Consider the following 21,005-nt stretch of genomic DNA (forward strand, 5'->3'; position numbering starts at 1 on the left):
CATATAACTACTTGCATATGAACATATTGAGGAGAATATGAGAAAATATTTTAAATCTAAATAGAACTTCTAGAGATGGAAATTATAGTATCTGAAGTAAAAATGTCATTTGATGAAATTAGTGGCATAAGAAAAGATCAGTGAATTTGAAGATACAGCAATAAATGTATATGAAATGAAGCAGAGAGGAAAAAAATTCTTTTAAATAAATGTATTTACAGTAACCTGTTGGAACATATGAAGCACTCTAATTTAAATGTAATAATAGAAGTCCTTGGAAGAAATGGAAATACACGTGAAGAAGTAATAATGGCCCAATTTTTTTTATATTTAATAAAAACTATAACCCATAGGTGGAAGAAACCCAGTGGTTTCCAAGTAGGATCAGCTCAAAGAAAAACAACACCAAAACACATCATAGACAAATTGCTAATAAACAGTGATAATTTTCTTTAATCTTAACAATCAGAGAAAAGGGAAGCATAGTGAGAGGAATAATGAAAGAATAACTTTAAAATCCTTATCAGAAAGTATGTAAACCAGATGGTAATCAAATAACATTTCAAAGTGCTGAAAAAAAACTTGTCAACCTAGGTTCTATATTTAAAATAAACCTATTTCAAAAATAAAGCCTAAATAAAAACTCTTCCAGAAGAAAGATGCTGAAAGTATTTATTTCCAGCAGGGCAGTAATACAAGATATATTAAAGTAAGTTCTTAAAGTTGAAGGAAAATATCAAGTGGAAAGCTGGATATAAACCCTGGAATGGGAAATTCCAGAAGTGATAGATGTATGAGTACATAATCTTACTTTTTAATTTCTTAAAAGGTAATTGACTATGTAAAGCAAAAGTAATAACATATTATGGGTTTCAAAACATATGGAGACATAAAATATTTAGTAATGATAAAAGAAATCAATGAGAATTTGGATATGTATTGTGAAGTTCTTATACTGTACATGAAGCAACTTAATGGTAAACTGTTATAAATTTAGAACGTATAATAAAAACCCCAGAGCAACAGCTAAAATATAAATTCAACCACAAAATATAGCTAGTAAGCTAGTAGTGGAGATAAAATGGAATCCTGGAAAAAATTTTCAATTCAAAAGAAGATAGGAGCATAGATAGATAGACAAATAGAAAACAAATGGTATAATGATAGACTTAATATAAAATATGAATGGTTTCTACATCCAGACAATGGAATGTTATTTAGTACTGAAAAAGAAATGAGCTATCAAGCCATAAAAGGACATGGAGGAATCGTGAGTGCATATTACTAAGTGAAAGAAGCCACTTTTAAAAGGCTACACACTGTGTGTTTGCAACTATATGACATTCTGGAAAAGGGAAAAGTATGGAGACAGTAAAAAGATCAGTGCTAGGAGTGGGGACACAAATACACAGCACAGAGAATTTTTAGGGCACTGAAAATACTCTGCATGATATTGAAAGGATGGATATATGTCATTATACCCTAAGGTAACTTAGAGACTTTGGGTGATTCTGATGAGTTGTCAGTATAGGTTCATACTTGGGAAAAGAATGTACCATTCTGATGAATGATGTTAATAATGGAGGAGGCTGTGCATGTTAATGTTAATAAGGCTGTGCATGTTGGGGTCCGGGGGATATGGGACATCTCTGTATCCTCTAAATATTGCTTTAAACCTAAAACAGCTCTAAAAATATATTTTTTAAAATATGAATGGGCTACACATGCCAATTAAAAGGCAAAAATAAACTGAATAAAACCCAGAACTAAGTAAGTGCTGTCTACAGGAAACACATTTAAATATAAAGGCACAGTGAGTTTAGTTCCAAGGGAGATGACATAAGCCCAGACCATACCTCATTCACCCAGTGCAGGTGTGCAGCTTAAAACCAGAATGCATGGAACAGCTATTTGAGATCTCTGGAAAGTAACCATAGCAGATAAGTTGGAAAAGAAGACCAGAATTCAAAGTACCACTGAAAGAGTGGTGAATTATGGTTTATTTTCCTCCGGTGTTCTCTAACCTGGACTACAAACAGCCTGAAACGCGGCAAAGGGCATCGTCACAGACAGAAAGAGCTCCAGAGGAGCCCTCTGATTCTAGCTTGAGACGGGGAAATGCTCTCCTAATGCTCAGGGAGTAGAGGACATCCCTGTTTTTGTTCTATTTTTTTCTGCTTTCTCATACTCATGCCCTCCAATAATCCCACCATGGTAGCAGCAGCAACAGTGGCAGCAGCGGGGTCCCACAGACACCTTAAACCTGAGGGACAGGAGGTAAATGAGTGGGTGTGACTGTGTTCCGGTTAAATTTTATTTACAAAATCAGGTAGCCAGCCTCAAAATCTTTTCATAAAACAAATCTCCAGGCACAATTGCTTCATTGTCTATTCTCCCAACCACTTAAAGAAGAATTAACACCAATTATGCAAAGTTTGTTCTGAAAAATAGAGCTAGTTATATGAGAGCAATATTATATTAATGCCAAAAACTAGACAAGATAGTACAAGAAAATTAAACTACAGACCAGTATTCCTTATGAATATAGATGCATAAATCCTCAACAAAATACTAGAAAATTGAATCCAGTAATATTACGAAAAGAACACCATGACCACATGGGGGGGGGCAGTTATTTCAGGAATGCAAGGCTTATTCAATATTAAGACTTTTAAGCTAACAGTATAAAGAAGAAAACTGCATGATCACATCAATGGATGCAGAAAAATCATTTGATAAAATTTATGATAAATACTCAAGCAAACTATAAATAAAAGAGAACTTCCTTAACCTGATAAAGCAGGGGTCGGGAACCTATGGCTCGTGAGCCAGATGGCTGCATCTGGCTCACAGACAAATCTTTAATAAAAAAATAACGTTAAAAATATAAAACATTCTCATGTATTACAATCCATTCATTTCCTATTGCTCATGTTCATGGTTGCAGATGGCTAGAGCCAATCACAGCTGTCCTCTGAGACAACACCAAATTTTTATTGGATAATGTGTAACATACACGGGTCATTGTATGGCTCTCATGGAATTACATTTTAAAATATGTGGCGTTCATGGCTCTCTCAGCCAAAAAGGTTCCCGGCCCCTGTGATAAAGTCATCCACACAGTCTACAGTAGCAAACATCATACTGAATGGAGAAAGGCTGACTGCTTTCCCCCTGAATTTGGGACAAGGCAAGGGGTCCGCTCTCGCCACTCCTATTCTCTTATATTGGAAGTGTTAGCCAGTACAATAAGGAACAAAAAGAATTGGAAATGAAGAAATAAAACTATCATTATTTACAGATAATGTGATTTTGTATGTAGAAACTCTAAGGGAGCTACCAAAAAAACTGCAGAACTTAGTAAGTGAATTTAGCAAAGCAGAAATAGGCAACTGAAATTTATATGGAAATGCAAAAGGCTTATAGTAGCCAAACAATTTTGTGAACAATTTTGGAGTCCTTATGTGATTTCTAAACTTAATAAAAAGTTATATTAACCCAGACGGTATAGTATTGGTATATGCTATAGATAGACATATAGATTAGTACAACAAATAGAGAATAATTCAGAAATATAGACCTTTAGTGTTCAGAAAGTGTTATGACAAAATTTTTTAGTAAGTAAAATGTTATAAACATTTATACAGCTATTCTTCCCAGCTTTTATATGTGTATTGTCAGTAATGATTTTTTTTAATGGTAGATTTACCCCTTGGAAGTAGATAGACTTGATATTTGGAAGGTAGGAAAAAATGGTGTGAATAGGGGATGTCTCAGTCTTAGAATTCTACATTTGGCCAAAAGCAAAATGAAACTATGAAATAATAATCCTACTTTGTTTTTGTTTTGTTTTCTTTGTTATTTTAGTCATAATGTAGTTCAAAAAATAGTTGTAAAAGAAGTGCTCCTAGGCCTTTGAGCACTTCCAGGATTGTGGGAGTAAGAATGAATGCTCTTACAGAAGAGAACACTCACTTTAATGTTAAATTCAGGGTGTGTGTTTTTCCTTTAAAAGTAATGTGCAATTTTATTATGCAAACTTATATGACAGTGTTTACTTTAAAAACCTAGATCATTTTCTTGTTATTTGGCTTTGGAAATATAATTAAAATCTGGCTATTTCTCTTTCTCTGCATATACCTAGTAAGTTTTTATGTGGGGAATCCATTTATTTTTTTTAACTTTAATAGTGATGATAATAATGAATTTTTATTTTTCTCCCTTTTGGGGAAACACAGTTTAATTGCTCTGGAAGAAAATAAGTTTTAAAAACCACTGAATTTATACCACATGAAATAAAATTAATTTCTTGATTGAACTATAATACTGCTTTGTGGTATCCTAACAGCCGTCGGCCGATGATTAAAACAAGGTGATACAGCTCAGCTGCACAGAGAATGTCCTCTGCAGCTCTCGCCACTGAATACACGCTTAACAACATCAGTCATTTTCTATCTGTTTGACACTGATTAATTACTCCGATCTATTCTGGTAGTACAGCCACTGCCTTGGCACTTTAGTCAGGCTTCAACAACTGAAGGAGCTCAGCGGTGTGAATTATGTATTTACTACTGTGACCCTTCATGCTATTTAATTAATTTAAGTAGGCACTGTTTGCACCCTCATTTTAAAATTAAGGTTATTACAGAACCAGCTATTTTACTTGTATTTCATTTTCAGACATGAAAATTATACTTGGCTTATAAGGCAGTGTTATGTTTTTTAAGTTATTCAGATGTTTTGTTTGTTTACTATCAATGCTTAAAAATTTTTTTGTGAAAATTTAAAGCATTCATCTTGACTTGGGTTTTATGTCTAAATTGAGAAATGCATAAAGCTCTTGTAAGCATATCCTTTAAACCTGAAATGAAGAATTTGGTAATCTGCTTTATAATCACGATGGAACCTTCCTATTTTGTTCCTTACACTTGATTGACTAGAACATTTCCAAATAAGCCAACTTACATGATTTTTAACACTACTAAGGTAACTTAAAGAGGAGTAACCATTAGAGCACACACCCCAAAAGGAGATATTTGTAAAAATACCTCCTATACATGAACAAGAAAATTGCTAGGGTAAATTCACAAAGGATTTTTTTAAGATGGTGTTTAAGCATTGGAATAAAACCCATCACCACTGATAATCACTGACATACAGATGAAAGCAATTGGATTCTAATGGTTATTTATCTCAATAGCAAAGGTGTTCGTATTGCTTCTATCTTCATTTATTCATTCATTCATTTATTTCTATATTCTGGAGTGAAAGAAAATATTTTTATTTACTAATTTTAGAAAGAGAGAGAAAGGTAGAGAGAAACATCTCTTTGTTGTTCCACTTATTTATGCATCATTGGTTAATTGTTACGTGCCCTGACCGGAGATGGAACTGGCCACTTGGGTCTATCAGGACGATACTCAAACCAACTGAGTGAGCTACCGACCAGGGTCTAATAAAAGTAATTTATTGAAATGGGAGACAGACACACAGGTAGTGCTTTCTATTATTATTATCATTGATTGGTTTTAGAGTGACAAAGAGGGGAAGGGAGAGAGCGAGTATTCATTTGTTGTTCCACTTTTGTGCATTTGTTGGTTGCTTCCCATCTGTGCCCTGACCAGGGATTGAACCCACAGCCTTGACATTTCACAACAGGGCTCACATGTAGTATTTTTTCATGAGATCTTCCTGCTGAGGGAGACCCAAGGTGGTGGCCATGGACCAGGCAGGCAGTGGCAAGACTGACACTGTAGTGTCAGTGGGGCCTCCTGAACTTGAGGAAGATGGTTTGGTTTCTGATAACACCAGTGTTGATGAAGATGGCAGAAAGATAAAACTGGAATGCATGTTGTGCCTTTTATTAAGATTCCCGCCTATGATAATACATCAGAATCCATTCAAAATTCACTTTTTTTCACTATTTGCTATTCTAAGAAGTGAAAGTAACATTGTTTTCCTTTGCTTGTCTTTCTTTAAAGGACTTTTATGAAATTTTGTTTTATACAGTCAAATCTTCAGCCTTTCCTTTTTTTCTGGCTTTGTTTTCATATTTAAATATATTGTATTACTATATTTACACAATTTTATTGAATCTTTTCCTCAGTGGTTTAAAATGCCCCACTTACAAGTACTGTATCTCCATAATGGATTTTTGGGTTTCTCTTGTACCTTATATTTATCTGTATTTGTATTTATCTGTGTTTAGTTCTAAGGCACCACATTTTAAAAACAATTTTATAAGTTACTTGTGATAAAAGTTCACATTTCAGCCTGACCTGTGGTGATGCAATGAGTAAACCATTGACCTGGAATACTGAGGTCACTGGTTCAAAACTCCAGGTTTGCCCAGTCAAGTCACATAGGCGAAGCTGCTACTACAAGCTGATGCTTCCCATTTCTCTCTCTCTCTCTCTCTTCTCTCTAAAATCAATAAATAAAATATATTTACTTAAAGTTTACATTTCAATTTTATAGTTAATTGAGTTTTGACTAATGTATATACCACCCTTACTAGGAGATAAAGTATTTCCATCACTCCAAAAAGTTTCTTCCTTAACCTCTTGTGCAGACATCCCCAACTCTAGTACCCAGAGCAAGACAACCACTGATCTGTTTCCTATTACTGTGCAATAATATTACTAATTAGTATTACTAATTTTAAAGTATCAGCATTCTTTTTGAATTTTTTAACACAGAATGTATTCCAACTTTTTTGTGTGTGTGACAGACAGAGGGAGACAGAGAGAGGGACAGATAATGACAGACAAAAAGAAAGAGATGAGAAGCATCAATTCTCTTTTGCAGCACCTTAGTCTTGATGGGGGGCGGGCGGCTACAGAAGAGCTAGTGACCCTTTGGTCTCAAACTAGTGACCCTTGCTCAAACTAGATGAGCCTATGCTTAAGCTGGCAACCTCGAGGTTTCGAACCTGGGTCCACCAGGTCCCAGTCCAACACTCTATCCACTGCAGCACCGCCTGGTCAGGCGTACTCCAATTTCTTTTGCTTGGCATATTCGCAACTGTGGATTGGTAGTTTATTCCTTTTTACTGCCAAGTAGTATTTCTTTGTATGGACATATTTTTACTTAAGGACTCACCTGCTGCTAGACTCAGATTGTTTCCATTAGGGATCGTAATGAATAAAGTTTCTACAGTATTCATGTAAAAGTCTTTCTGAAGACATGTTTTCATTTCTCTTGGGAAAATAACTTAGAATGGAATTATTGGGTCTTATGGTAAGTATATATCTAACTTTATAAGAAACTGGCAGAAATGTTTTTTAAATAAGTGTACTATTTATCATTCCTACTACCATTGTGGGCTCAGTTGTTCCATATTCTTGCCAACACTTATTTAAAAAGTCAGTCATTTAGCCTGACTGCTGGTGGCACAGTGGATAGAGCAACTATCTACTGGGAATACTAAGGTTGCTAGTTAGATACCCTATGTCACTGGCTTGAGTGTAGTCATGCTAGCTTGAGCCTGAGGTCCGATTCCCAGTCAAGACATGTACAAAAAGCAATCAGTGCACAACTAAAGTGATGCAACTATGAGTTGATGCTTTTCATCTCTCTCCCTCTTCCTCTCTCTCTCCCTCTTCCTCTCTCTCTCCCTTCATGTCTCTCTTTCTATCCCTTCCCCTCCCCTCATATAAATAAATAAATAAATAAATAAATAAAATTCACTTAATTTAAATCATTCTATTGTATATGTAGTGACATTGTGCTTCTAATAATGCTGAGTCTCTATATGTTCGTTGGTTATTTGCATATCTTTTTTGTGAGGTCTCTATTAAAATATTTAGCTCAATTTTTAATTGGGTTGTCATCTTAATGAGTTATAAGAATCTTTACACACACACACACACACACACACACACACACACACACACACACATATGGATACAAGCCCTTTATCCATATGTTGCTAATATGTTTATTCCCATTCCCAGCCTCTATTTTCACAGTCTTAACACTTTTTGAAATTTTGTGCTTTGTGTCTTAATTAAAAAATCTTTGCTACCTAAACATCATGATTTTCTTCTTTGTTTTGTCTAAAAATTTTTATAGTTTGACCATCTACATTTAGGTCTTTTTTTTTTTTTTTTTTCCAGGGACAGAGAGAGAATCAGAGAGGGATAGATAGGGACAGACAGGCAGGAACGGAGAGAGATGAGAAGCATCAATCATCAGTTTTTTGTTGCGACACCTCAGTTGTTCATTGATTGCTTTCTCATATGTGCCTTGACCGCGGGCCTTCAGCAGACTGAGTAACCCCTTGCTTGAGCCAGTGACCTTGGGTTCAAGCTGGTGAGCTTTTTGCTCAAACCAGATGAGCCCGCGCTCAAGCTAGCGACCTCGGGATCTCGAACCTAGGTCCTCGGCATCCCAGTCCGACGCTCTATCCACTGCACCACTGCCTGGTCAGGCCATTTAGGTGTTTTTTATGTTAATTTTAAGAGTAAGTTTATTTTTTCCCAAATATAAAGTATCATTTCTTGAAAAGATTGTTCTTTTTCTATTTAATTACCTTGTCTCCTATTGACCATATGTGTATAGGTCAGTTTCTGAGCTCTATTTTGTCCCATTGAGATGTCTGTTCTTTTTCAAAATTTCTTTTGTTATTCTAGATCCTTTAAATTGCCATTATAAATTTTAAAAGTCAAATTGTTAATTTCAACCCCCCAAAAAAGCCTGTTAAGAGTTTTGATTGGGATTATGTTGAGTCTGTGGATTACTTTGGGAAGAACTGACATTTTAACCATATTGAGTTCATCCATTTGCTTCATCCACACGCAAAATGTATCTTTCCATTTACTTTAGATTATCCTTTCTACTGTTCTGTAGTTTTGTGTCTAAATCTTGCAAGTATGTTGTAACATTTATCTCAAGTATTGTATGATTTTTTGATGCTGTTGTAGATACTATTGTAAATTCTATTGTAGTTTTTTATTTCAATTTCCAATTCTTATTTGCTCATATATAAAAATAAAATTAAATGTTTATATTGACCTTGTATCTTAAGACTGCTAAACCATCTTAAAGTTCTAGTAGTTATTTTGCATATTGCTTTAGAGTTTTCTATATATAAAAAATGAAGTCTACATGTAGTCTACAAATAAAGATTATTTTAGGTTTTTGTTCTCTAATCTGTATCTCTTTTTCTCTTCCTTTGCATCTGAATGCCCTGACTACTGATTAGGGCCCTGAATACTGATTAAGGCCCTGACTGGTTGGGTCAGTGAATAGAGAGCATCAGCCTGGCAGGCAGACATCCTTGGTTTGATCCTCGCAGCCAGTGGCTCCATTGATTTGAGCCCCGGGCACTGAGGATAGCTGGGTTGGTCCAAGCCAGGTGTTGACCTCAGGCACTGAGGATGGCTCAGTTGATTTGAGTATAGGCCTCAAACAGAGATTGCTGGGTGGATCCCGGTCAGAGCGCATATGGAAGTCTGTCTCAATCTCTCCTACTCTCACTTTAAAAAAAAAAATAAGAAGGCCCTGTCTTGGTGGCTCAGTGATAGAATGCCTGCCTGGCATGTGGAAGTCCCGGGCTCAATTCCCGGTCAGCGGACACAGGAGAAGTGACTATCTGCTTCTCCACCCTTTCCCCCCATCTCACTCTCTTCCCCTCCTGCAGCCATCACTTGAATGGTTTAAGCAAAGTTGACCCCAGGCACTGAGGATGGCTCCATGGCCTTGCCTCAGGTGCTAAAATAGCTCAGTGGCCAAGCAATGGAGCAGCTGCCCAAGATGGGCCGAACATCAGTCATAGGCGGGGATTGCTGGGTGGATCCCAGTCTGGGAACATGCAGGAGTCTGTCTCTCTGCCTCTTCGCCTCTCAATAATAATAAAAAAATAAAAAAAAGAGTACTGATTAGAAGTGGTCAGTATGGACGTCTTTGCCTCCGTCCTTATCTAGGAAGAAAGCATTCACTTTCACCATTAAGAATGATATTATCTATAATTTTCGCCTATTTCTAGCTTACTGGAAGTTGTTATAAATTAATTTTGCCAGGTGCATTTGATATGTTTCATGAGATAGCCCTATGATTTTTTTTCTTTTGTTTAAAGGGTTTTTTAATCTGTGTTCATGAGGGATGTTCATCTATAGTTTTCTTCTAATGTATTTATCTTGTTTTAATACCAGAATAATGTCACTCTCAAAAGATAAGTAGGGGAATATTACCTCCTCTTATTTTTTTGGAAAAGTTTATATACATACTTTTGTTATTATTTTTCCTTAAACATTTGATAGAATTCACCATTAAAGATTCTTACCTGTTTTCTAATGTAAGCGTTTAGAGAGATTTTTTTTTTTCTCTAAGCACTGTTTTAGCTATAGGCCAAACAGTTTTATCTGTTGTGCTTCATTCTCATTCAGATGAAAATGCTGTCTAGTTTTCCTTGTGATTTTTATTTTCATTTATAGAATATGTAGAAGTCTATTGTTCAATTCCTAAATATTTTGGAATTTTCTTATTACTGATACTTAATTTTATTTAGTTTTGGTTAGAGAACATATTCTGTATGATTTCTGTACATTAAGATTTGTTTTATGCCCCAGCAATGATCTGTCTCAGGTCTGTAGATGTCAATCAAGTCATGTTGGAAATGGTGTAGTTCAGATCTTCCACATTCTCTCTGACTTTCTGTCCAATTGTTGTTGTTATCAACAAAGGAGGGGAATTTTCCAACAATGATTGTAGATTTTTCTGTTTTTGATGCTCTGTCAGGTCTGTCTTATGCATTTTGAAATTTATGATGTCTTGTTTATGAATTGAGCAAGTTATTATTTTGAAATGTCTTTTTGTCTCTAATGATATTTTTTTCTTGAAGTCAACTTTGTCTGAAATTAATATAGCCATTCCAGCCTCTTTATGATTAATGTTTATATAAAAATCTCTCTTTTTACATTTAGGTTATATATTTATAAAGTATGTTGAACATGTTTACATTTAATGTTATTACTTATGTTATTGGATTTAACTCTTGTTATTTTCTATTTGTGTTTTTATTTATCCTCTCTGTTTTTTATCCCTCTTTTTCTTTTTTGACTGAATATTCTTTACTATTTTATTTTATCTCTAATCTTAACTACTTTTTGTGTTTGTTTTTGTAATGGTTGCTCTAGAGTTTCTAACAGAATCTTTAGGTTATCACAGACTATCATCAAGTGATATCATAGTATCTTATACCACTTTATTTGTACTTTAAGACTCTTACAACAACATTCTTCCGTTTACCCCCTCCAAGCCTTTGTGCTGTTGTTACAAAACATTTCCCTAAATGTTTTAATCCCACAAGAAGTTGTTATAATTTTGCTTTAAACAGTCAACTATCTTTTAAATAAATTTTAATACGAAAAAACAGTCTTATATTTATCACTTACCTAACAGTTAGGCTCTGTTTGTTTATTACTTTGTGTAGATCCAAGTTTCTTTTTGGTATCATATCGTCCTGTCTGAACAACTCCGTTAACATTTCTTGTAGTGCAGGTGTACTGGGAAAAGGTTTTGGCTTTTATTTCTTTGAGGGAAAAGTCCTTATTTACCTTCATATTAAAATTTTTTTCTAGATATCAAATTCTTAGTTGATAGTAAGGTTTTCTTCTTTTATCACAAAGACATGTCTAGCTGGAAATTCTGAGGTCACTCTTTTCTCTCTTCCCTTGTATGTTACATGTCTTCTTTCTCTGGATGTATTAAACTATATAAGCCTTTCCTTTTCTGCAGGATGTATAGAATACATCAGTAATGGTATTTTTATACTCCAAAATAAATATAACCATTAGATGGTTTTGTTATGTTTTACTGTGTTGTTTCACTACCCATATTAATTTACATTTAGCCCTGGCCAATTTGCTCAGTCTAAGTATGGTCACGAAACAAGGTTGTGGGTTTGATTCCCAGTCAGGGTATGCATGAGAAGCAACTAAAAAAGTGCCCTTCCTCTCTTTGTCTCTCTAAAAATCCTAAGAATGAAGCGCTGCCCAGATAGCTCTGTTGGTTGGAGTGTCGTCCCAGAGCGCGGAGGTTGCCAGTTCGATGCCCCAGTCAGGCACACACAGGAGCAGCTCGCTGTACCTGTCTCTCTCTCTCTCTCTGCCTCTCTCAAAAAACAAAACAAAACAAAAAATCAGATTCATTATCCCTTTATAGGGGACTTGCAGGGTTGTTGGGTTTTTTTAGAGATACAGATTCAGTACTTCAATAGTTTTGTTTCAATTTCAGTCGTTTTATATGGAGTGCTGCTGCGTTCATCCAGATAGTGAAACTACCTGCTGCTCTTTGGTGGTGTGGTCTCACTCTTATTAAAGCAGGAGATGGTGATCAGTTACCATTTAGCAATCTCTTTTGTTATTTTTAAATAGCTCTTAGTAAATGCATGGGAAAAGACTTAAATGAGAAGTATTTGTATTCAGAAAAGCACATAGATATAAGATATAATTCCATTTTAGAGTAAAATAAAATTTGGAGCATACAGTATAAGTTTTTAGGGAATCCGTTTTTACCTTTAAACAATTATGTAAATTTCTTGTGTTTGCTATTTCACCTGTGTAAGTTCTCTTTTTCATTTGTAATGGTAGTAGCTTCAAGGCTAACAGCTTTGTCATTGCGGCTCTATAAAATATAAACTTATGTTTTCTCAACTATAATTTTCAGTTCCAAGAATGTCATTCCCTGAAGGCTCTCTGTAACATGTTTTATCTCTCTTAAATACCATTCCATGTGCACTCCTTAAGTTAACCACAACTAGTCCTCAGATAATTCTTTCATTAATTCTTGTGACACATTGCCTTTTACTGCCCTTCAACCATCCCCAGTTTTCAGCACACTTTAGACATAAACCTGTTGTGTAACTGCTGATGTAGCTATGCCTCTTTACCTGTGATCTCATGTGAATTCTTTGAACACAGGATGCCTGTCTTGTATTTTTCTGTGTGCTCAGGACTCACCATAGGACTTCATATTTCAGGAATTAAGTAAAACTACTCCCAACCTTTGAATGACCACCTAATTTTGCTCTTTTGCAAGGATTTGACAATTGAAAAGTTTTTGAAAATTAGGGAAACATCCTATAATAAAATAGAAATACTGGCATACATTATTATTTTTCTTATAGTATGTTTTTCTTGAATTCTTAAATGCATTTTTTGCCTTTCTTCTATAGGTGAATCCTTGAAAGGAAAGATTACAGTCCACAAGAATAAGAAAGATCCACGCTCTCTCATTGTGACCCTCACATTGAATAACTCAAGTCAAACTTATGGTCTCCAGTGAAAAAGGCACTAAAGCAAAAAGCACAACTAACCTGCAGTTTTTTTTGTGGGGGTCGGGTTGGTAGTGGGCGAAGCAGTGGGGTTTAATGCGAGCACCTGGATGATGCACCCTTTCCTACTCAGTTTCCCCAGTAAAGTCGTGGTAGGAATCAATGTAGTTCAGCTAAGGAAGGGAATCCACTGGTCTCTGTGGTCCACCTACAGCATCACCTTGGAAGTCTGGTTCATGAAATTTAACCAAACGTAACCCCTACATTGAGTTTAGCTATATTGAAAATCGTTTAATTTGGCCTAAATTTGAAAGAGATAGTCTTTTGTTGTTTTTAAATTTCCTACTATAAATTTTACACACTAGTAATTAATTAGTTATTTGGATATGTTTTATTAAACTCATGGTTATACATAGGCATTACACATTTTACTCAGATTTCCTCTCTGAGAAGTAGTTTTTTATTGTATTATTTGTTAGACTATCAGGATATAATGGATTAAAGACCGAGTGTAAGGGACTAAAATACAGAAAAGCACACAAATCATTTCTGAAGACAGCCTAGTTGATTACTCTGTAGTTCTCATAACTTCTTCCCTCTTTGCAGGTACTGTTTAACCATTTAGTTTTACAATATTACCCAGGAAACCTAATTTCAATACATTTATTCTGTAGGTTTCATATGAGTTTTTAAAGATTGTTGTAAGTATGTACTTATTGACTAATATAATACCTTCAAACTAGATTTTGGTACAAAGTTAAATATATAATTGTTAGTATACTTATACAACTCTTTACGTTTGTGTTATTTACAATTGACTCAGTTTGATACGCAGAATAGAAAACATTTAATAAAATGTGTACAACAATCAGCATGATAAAATTACATTTCAAAATGTTAAGGCCTTTTATAAAATTAGAAGCATTTAAAACAAGTCTTTTAAAAAATGTTTTATTAAAGTATAGTTGACATACAATGTTAGTTCTAGGTGTACAATATAGCAGTTCAACCTTTACTGTATACCTTACAGTCTGATCCCCATAATAAATCTAGCAGCCATCTGTCACCGTAAAGTGTTGTGATATAATTGACTATTCCCTGTGCTGTATGCTACGTTCCTGTGGCTTATTTGTTTCAAAACTGGAAGTTTGTACCTTTTATTCCCCTTCACCATTTTCACCCATTCCCCCTTCCCACTCCCCTCTGGCAACCATCAGTTGTCCTCTGTGTCTATGAGTCTGGTTTTCTTTTATTTTTAAGTCTCATATATAAGTGAGATCATATAATGTTTCCATTGTCTGTAGGTACCATATCTTCTTTATCCATTCATTTACTGATGGGCCCCTAGGTTGCTTCCATTGTTTGACTGTTATAAATAATACAGCAATGAACATAGGAGTGCATATACCTTTTTACACTCAGTTTTCCTTTTATTAAAAAAATACCCAGAAGTAGAATTTCTGAGTTGTATGATAATTCAGTTTTTAATTTTTTGTGGAATCTCCATACTATTTCTGTAGTGGCTGTAACAATTTATAATTTTACCAGCAGTGCAAGAGGGTTCCCTTTTCTCCATATCCTGTCCAACACTTGTTGTTTGTTACTTTTGGATAATAGCCATTCTGACAAGCATGAGGCAGTTTGGTTTGTATTTCCCTGATGACTAGTGATATAAGCATCTGTTCATATGTATGTTGGGCACCTGTATGTGATCTCTGGAGAGACATTCATTTGAGGTCCTCTGCCCATTTTTAAATTGAATAGTTTGGGGTTTTTTGATGTTGATAAACAAGTCTCAACAAAAGAATTCTTTTTAAAAAAGGAATTTTTAAAGGGAAGTGGGTCATATGTTTATCAGTTCAACCACTGTTTTTTGTTTGTTTTTTAGGGTTTTTTTCCAAAACAAGACATACACAAGGCAACATAGCATGGTGGTGAGAAGCATGAGCTCTGGAGGCAGTGCCTAGGTGGAAGATCTTACTTGCTGTTTGAGCGTAGTTCCGTTTCTTAACCTCTCTCTCCCTCCATGAATGTGCCAGTTCATGAGTTGATACTTTTCAACTACTTAGATCAGTAGTTTACACATAGAAAACAGTTAATACTAGGTGGCGATAGTATCATTTTCATCATACAGTCAAGAACCCCTTCCAAAGAAGATATGACATTTATATTAGATCATTTTAAGAATTGTCAACCTCATTAAATTCTACCCTAATACATGAATGGGTGGGAAGATTACAACAGAAATTAATATTCAATATTGTAAAAATATCAGAAAGAAATTGTATTTTGGTCTTTATCAGAAGAGCTGGACTTCTACCAATGAGAAAGTTAACCCCTTCAAATATCTCTTAGTTATCCTTCATGAGCATGACTTCTCTTCCCTGGGCTAAGCCAGCCAGCTTGTTTTCACATGTACTAGAATGGAGACCATTACTGGCAATGTGTGGTACAGATAGCTCAGAGTAGTTGCAGTATTGTCTGGAGTGGCTTCAAGTACAAATTTGAGGAGGGTGGGGTGATAAAACACAAATAAGCCCATAAGAAGATATCACGGATTTTTAAAGTAACCAAAAACCATCTATTTTTTTGTTTTATTTTTCTCTCTTGTAAATGCATAACAAATGTTTTCTACTACTTAAAAAAGTATTTGGCCCTGGCCGGTTGGCTCAGTGGTAGAGCGTCGGCCTGGCATGCAGAAGTCCCAGGTTCGATTCCCGGCCAGGGCACACAGGAGAAGCGCCCATCTGCTTCTCCACCCCTCCCCCTCTCCTTCCTCTCTGTCTCTCTCTTCCCCTCCCGCAGCCGAGGCTCCATTGGAGCAAAGATGGCCCGGGCGCTGGGGATGGCTCCTTGGCCTCTGCCCCAGGCGCTGGAGTGGTTCTGGATGTGACAGAGCATCGCCCCCTGGTGGGCAGAGCGTCGCCCCTGGTGGGCGTGCCGGGTGGATCCCGGTCGGTCGCATGCGGGAGCCTGTCTGTCTCTCCCCGTTTCCAGCTTCAGAAAAAAATTATTTGTCAAAAATTACTTTTCTTAAAAACTCTTGTTTGATTTTTATAGGAATTTTACCCAGTGGCTCTTGATTTTTTTTTCTCTTAGTTAATAACTAGCCCAAATACAGTTTGTGGATCTCTCTTCAGTTAGCTTTTCCAGGCTGGAGCATTCTAACTTGTGTATCAAAACATTTTATGAGATTATGAGAGTCTAAATGTTAGCTCTTTGTTTAGAATCTCTGTCATTAAACTATCATACTTATGAAAAACAAGTACTTCATCATCCTCGACAATAAATATAATATCCTTTCATGCTGTGGTGGTAGATGGGCATTTATAGATAGCAAATTATTCTGTCCCAGGACTTTATTTTATTTCCATTAAGAAAATACATTTTTCTTCTATTTTCCTTTGTGAAAACTAATATCATAATGTGGTAATGTGTGTAGTTCATCTGAGTATAACAGTCATCTCTATTGAGTAGAGCAGTATTTTCTGAACAGAACATTTTGGAAGGAGTATTTTAATAAAAGAACTCTTGAACGTGTACAATATTGCACAGAGTGGTCCAAGTAGCCCCGACTGCTGAGAACACAAATAAATCAGGGAGCTGTCATTTAACTCTTAAAGAATCTGTTTGAGGGGTAGGGCAAATAATTTTGGTCCTAGTGTTATTTGCTTTCTTATCACTTAATCTAGGAAAACCAATATGGTCCGCCAGTGTCTTTAAACATTCTGCTTCTCCCACTTCTTAAAATGAAATATCTAAAATGTGTTAAGTTACCAATTTGAGATCAGTTCATACTCCTCTCACCCATCATGCTATCAAGTGGAGGAAATGTAGTAACAACACTGCTAAGAGTATTCCACAGGAGAAGAAATTAAAAAGGAAATACACCACTTAGCACCTGCTGGCCATGCTGGAAGTGGTCATTTAAGCTGCGGGACTGTAGCATGTACCCTGAACATCCAAGCGTTGAGGATTTTCTCTAGTAGAATGTCTCCAGTATATGTTGCAGTGTGTCATGGCGTTTCGGTCTGTGATGAAGGTTGGGGCTTGTGAGATAGGGGAGGTCAAGCATTATCTACTGCAGGGTTGCAGTCTGCAGCCTGGGGTAATATTCCAAGTTACTGCTTGTTTTGGTAAATAAATTTTATTGGATTAAATACTATTAGTGATAGCTAATACTATATGTAGAATATGTTCTTATGTGACTTATTAATGACAAAAGATACACAATAGAACACATGACAAGGACTATGGTGGGTTTTTTTTAAATAATGGAGAGCTGAGCAATTTGAGGTACTCATGTATGAAGACATACAGGATTGACCAAGTTTTACCCTAATTAAAAAAAATATACAGTATTCAGCCAGATAGTATCAACCTGCGATGCTGAGTCCCCAGGTTCAAAACCTTGAGGTCACCAGCTTGAGTGCAGGCACATCATCCTGAGTGTGGGGTCATCAAAATGATTCCATGGTCGCTGGCTTGAGCAAGGGGTCACTAGCTCAGCTTGAGTCCCCCCCCATCTGCTCAAGGCACATATGTGAAGTAATCAATGAACAACTAAAGAGACACAAACTACGAGTTGATGCTTATCACTCTCCCTTCCTGAAACTCTTTCACTAAAATTGCAGTATTTATGTACTTGAGAAAGACCAGAGAAATGTGCAAACAGAACTCTTCAAAAATAGAGATGGTTGAACCCCACCCTTAAGACACAAATTAATATACTAAATTTCTGAGCCTAAAAAAAACCCAGGATTTGTATGAACCTCATTAATCTCTGGGGTTTTAAGAGGGCTCTGGACCCAAAACTAACTGCCAGCAGTAGGCGAGACAGTTGGGAGAATTCTTTATATTAGCACTTATCAATATGCCTTGAGGCTGTGTTATTATACCTGTCTTTTTAATACTCTGTTTTCATTAATAGTAGACTAAAAAAGTACTTTTGCTGCTTGCTGAAATACAGTATTTGTCTTCAGGAACAGCCCTTGTGTGATTGATTTGTGAGCTGAGCTAGCCACTTTCCTCAGGGAACAGCATTTTTACTTAAAAGAGTGACTGACAAACTGGCAGACGTCCTGCAAAAAAAAAAAAAAAGTGAACTTACTGAAATGAAACAACTGATAGAATTTTTTGCTAATGATAAATTTCAACTTTTCCAGTTGGAATTTTGGAAAACATGTATCCACCATCACGATGAGCTTGCCAATTCTTACAAAGACTGAGATTAGTGGTGGAAGGGAGAAAAGAATTTTTTTTCTCTACCCTCAAGTTCTCAACAGGAACTTCTGTAACAAAAGACAGATTTACAAGAGAAAACCATGCAAGGTTAGTTAATAGAAGTTTTATACAACACAGGAGCCTTCATAAGGAACTAAAGACCCAAAGAAGCACTTGAGCCTGACACTAATGCTAGGTTTGCTGAAGTGGGAAGTGGGCCAGGGCAGAGGCCAGGCCTGGAAGTGACCCGGGCAGGCTAGCAAGGCCTGGGAGTGACCTGGGGCAGAGGCCAGGCCTGGGAGTGACCCGGGCAGGCTAGCAAGGCCTGCTCCTTCAGTTTCCTCTCGGCCCCTCACTAGCAGAGACCCTCCTCCCCTCCAAGTCCAGGGAAGCCACCTCTCAGTTCTGTGACCTGCATAGGGGAAGGTCAGAACGTCCTTCCTGAAGGCGGAAGAAATCATAAAACATCAAATATATGTTCTAATGTCGTCTGTTGAACACTGAGTTCACCTAGTTCCTGAGTAGCAACAAGTCACAAGAAAAACTAAGAAAATAGGAAAAAAAAAAAGTGTATCACGTTTCAGTTCTCAGATTCCTTCAGCTTGACATATTTAGTATGCTAAGCTGCCATATTGGGGGTAGTGTGCCAGAATTTGGTCAAAGGTAAAAACTGATTTTTTTATCCTGGATGATAAGATGAATCAGAATTTTGAAGATCTGCAATGACACAGTGACATAATATCCTCCCCTCAAATGGATAATGGTACAAATATCCATTCAAAGGGCAAGAGAAACTACTGGATTCTAATGAAACAAAGGTTTATTGATGAAATTTTAGGTTTCACATTGCCACTGACTTTTAAGAAACTACTACCTGTCAAGTTTGGGTTTAGTATTGAAGAATTACATAAGGCCATATTTTCTTCATTTATTGTAACCAAACCAACATATCATAACAGACTGAAGGCAAAGGAGTTAAAAGACTCCAGCTGTGTTCTTTGTACTAAACCAGGTAATAAAGAGATTTATAAAAATGCTAAACAAAACTACTCTTCCTTACTATTTTTTGTTTTGAAATAGTTATTTTCATTTATTATTTTTATTAATGTGTGGGTTTATTCAGTGAAAAATAATGTGTTTCCCAGTTGTTTTTTCCAAACTTTAAGAGAAAGTATATTTAGCAAGTCACAGAGGTAGAAGTGAGCCGTAGAAGAAATGGGCTCAGGACACAGATTACAGCAAAAGAAGGGCCCTTGGCGCTTCAGAGAGAGAGAGACCCACACTGAGAGGTGGAAGGGGGAGGCAAGGTTCTGGCACGTGGGGGGTCTGGGGGTGCTCCCTGGGGAAAGGGGGGCTGTGGGAAGGCTGGGGTGCACTCCATAGAGAGAGCCTCCAATGTGTTTAACCTGTTTTAATTTCCAAGGTATCAGTAGATGTAACCTATATAAACTCTTTGGGGTCTTTAATAATTTTTAAGAATGTTAAAGGTGCCTGACCTGTGGTGGCGCAGTGGATAAAGCGTCGACCTGGAAATGCTGAAGTCGCCGGTTCGAAACCCTGGGCTTGCCTGGTCAAGGCACATATGGGAGTTGATGCTTCCAGCTCCTCCCCACCTTCTCTCTTTGTCTCTCTCTCCTCTCTCTCTCCCTCTCTGTCTCTCTCCCTTTCTCTCTCCTCTCTAAAATGAATTAAAAAAATTAAAAAAAAAAGAAATCTTAAAAAAAAAGTTTAAAAAATAAAAATTAAAAATTAAAAAAAAAAAGAATGTTAAAGGCATCCTAAAATAAAAAAAAGTTTGAGAACCTCTGGCCTACATTATTGTAAGACGCTCCTAACTGCTCTTCCTGTTTATGACCCACTCCACCCTACCCCTATCTATTCTCAGTATGTCAGCCAAAATAATCGAGATATAAATCAAATTGTAACTCAAACACTCTCAGAAGCTTCTCAATATAAAAAGTAAAGCCCTTATATTTGCCTGCAAAGCCCTACACAATCTCATGTCCCATTACTTAGCATTTCATACTACTACCAGGGACTCAGCTCCAGCCACACCGGCCTTCCTCTCCTTCCTCACAGGACAGATGCACTTCTGTCTGAGGCTGTTCCTTCTGCTTAAAAAAATCGCCCCCAAAGGGTCACCTAAGTCAGTCCCTTATCTCCTCCTGTCTGGGCTCAAAAATCAGTTTCTCAAAGAGACTACAATCACTGCCACGCCAATCCCTTTCCCTCTGTTTTTCTCATACCACTTTCGGCCGCCTAGATTTATATTTCTTATTTCTTTCTCCTTCCACTAGAATCTGAGCTCCGGAAGGATGGGGATTTCAGTTCATTTTAATTGCTGTATTGTGCACTGGCACACAGAAGGAGTTCAGTCGGTGTCTGGGGAGAGAAAGATACTGGCCAATAATCTAGACGTGGTGGTTTGCTATAATTAACCAATGATACTATGGCAGTTTCTCTTTAATTATTATCTATGAATTACTTTATTTGGCCTTTCTGAATT

General features: G+C 36.5%; 1 protein-coding gene across 3 annotated transcripts in view; it reads left to right on the top strand.

The window, feature by feature from the left end:
• PRMT3 (protein arginine methyltransferase 3) overlaps positions 1 to 14,349 on the top strand; it is a 94,691-nt gene extending 80,342 nt beyond the window's left edge. For all 3 annotated transcript variants that reach the window (XM_066251130.1, XM_066251132.1, XM_066251131.1), the window contains one exon: positions 13,178 to 14,349. In XM_066251130.1, the coding sequence (XP_066107227.1) occupies positions 13,178 to 13,287 (110 nt within the window). In that variant the 3' untranslated portion in view covers positions 13,288 to 14,349. The remainder of the gene's footprint in view (positions 1 to 13,177) is intronic.
• The last annotated feature ends 6,656 nt before the right edge of the window (positions 14,350 to 21,005 follow it).

Source organism: Saccopteryx bilineata, chromosome 1, assembly GCF_036850765.1.
Source record: "Saccopteryx bilineata isolate mSacBil1 chromosome 1, mSacBil1_pri_phased_curated, whole genome shotgun sequence".
NCBI classification, from domain to species: Eukaryota; Metazoa; Chordata; class Mammalia; order Chiroptera; family Emballonuridae; genus Saccopteryx; species Saccopteryx bilineata.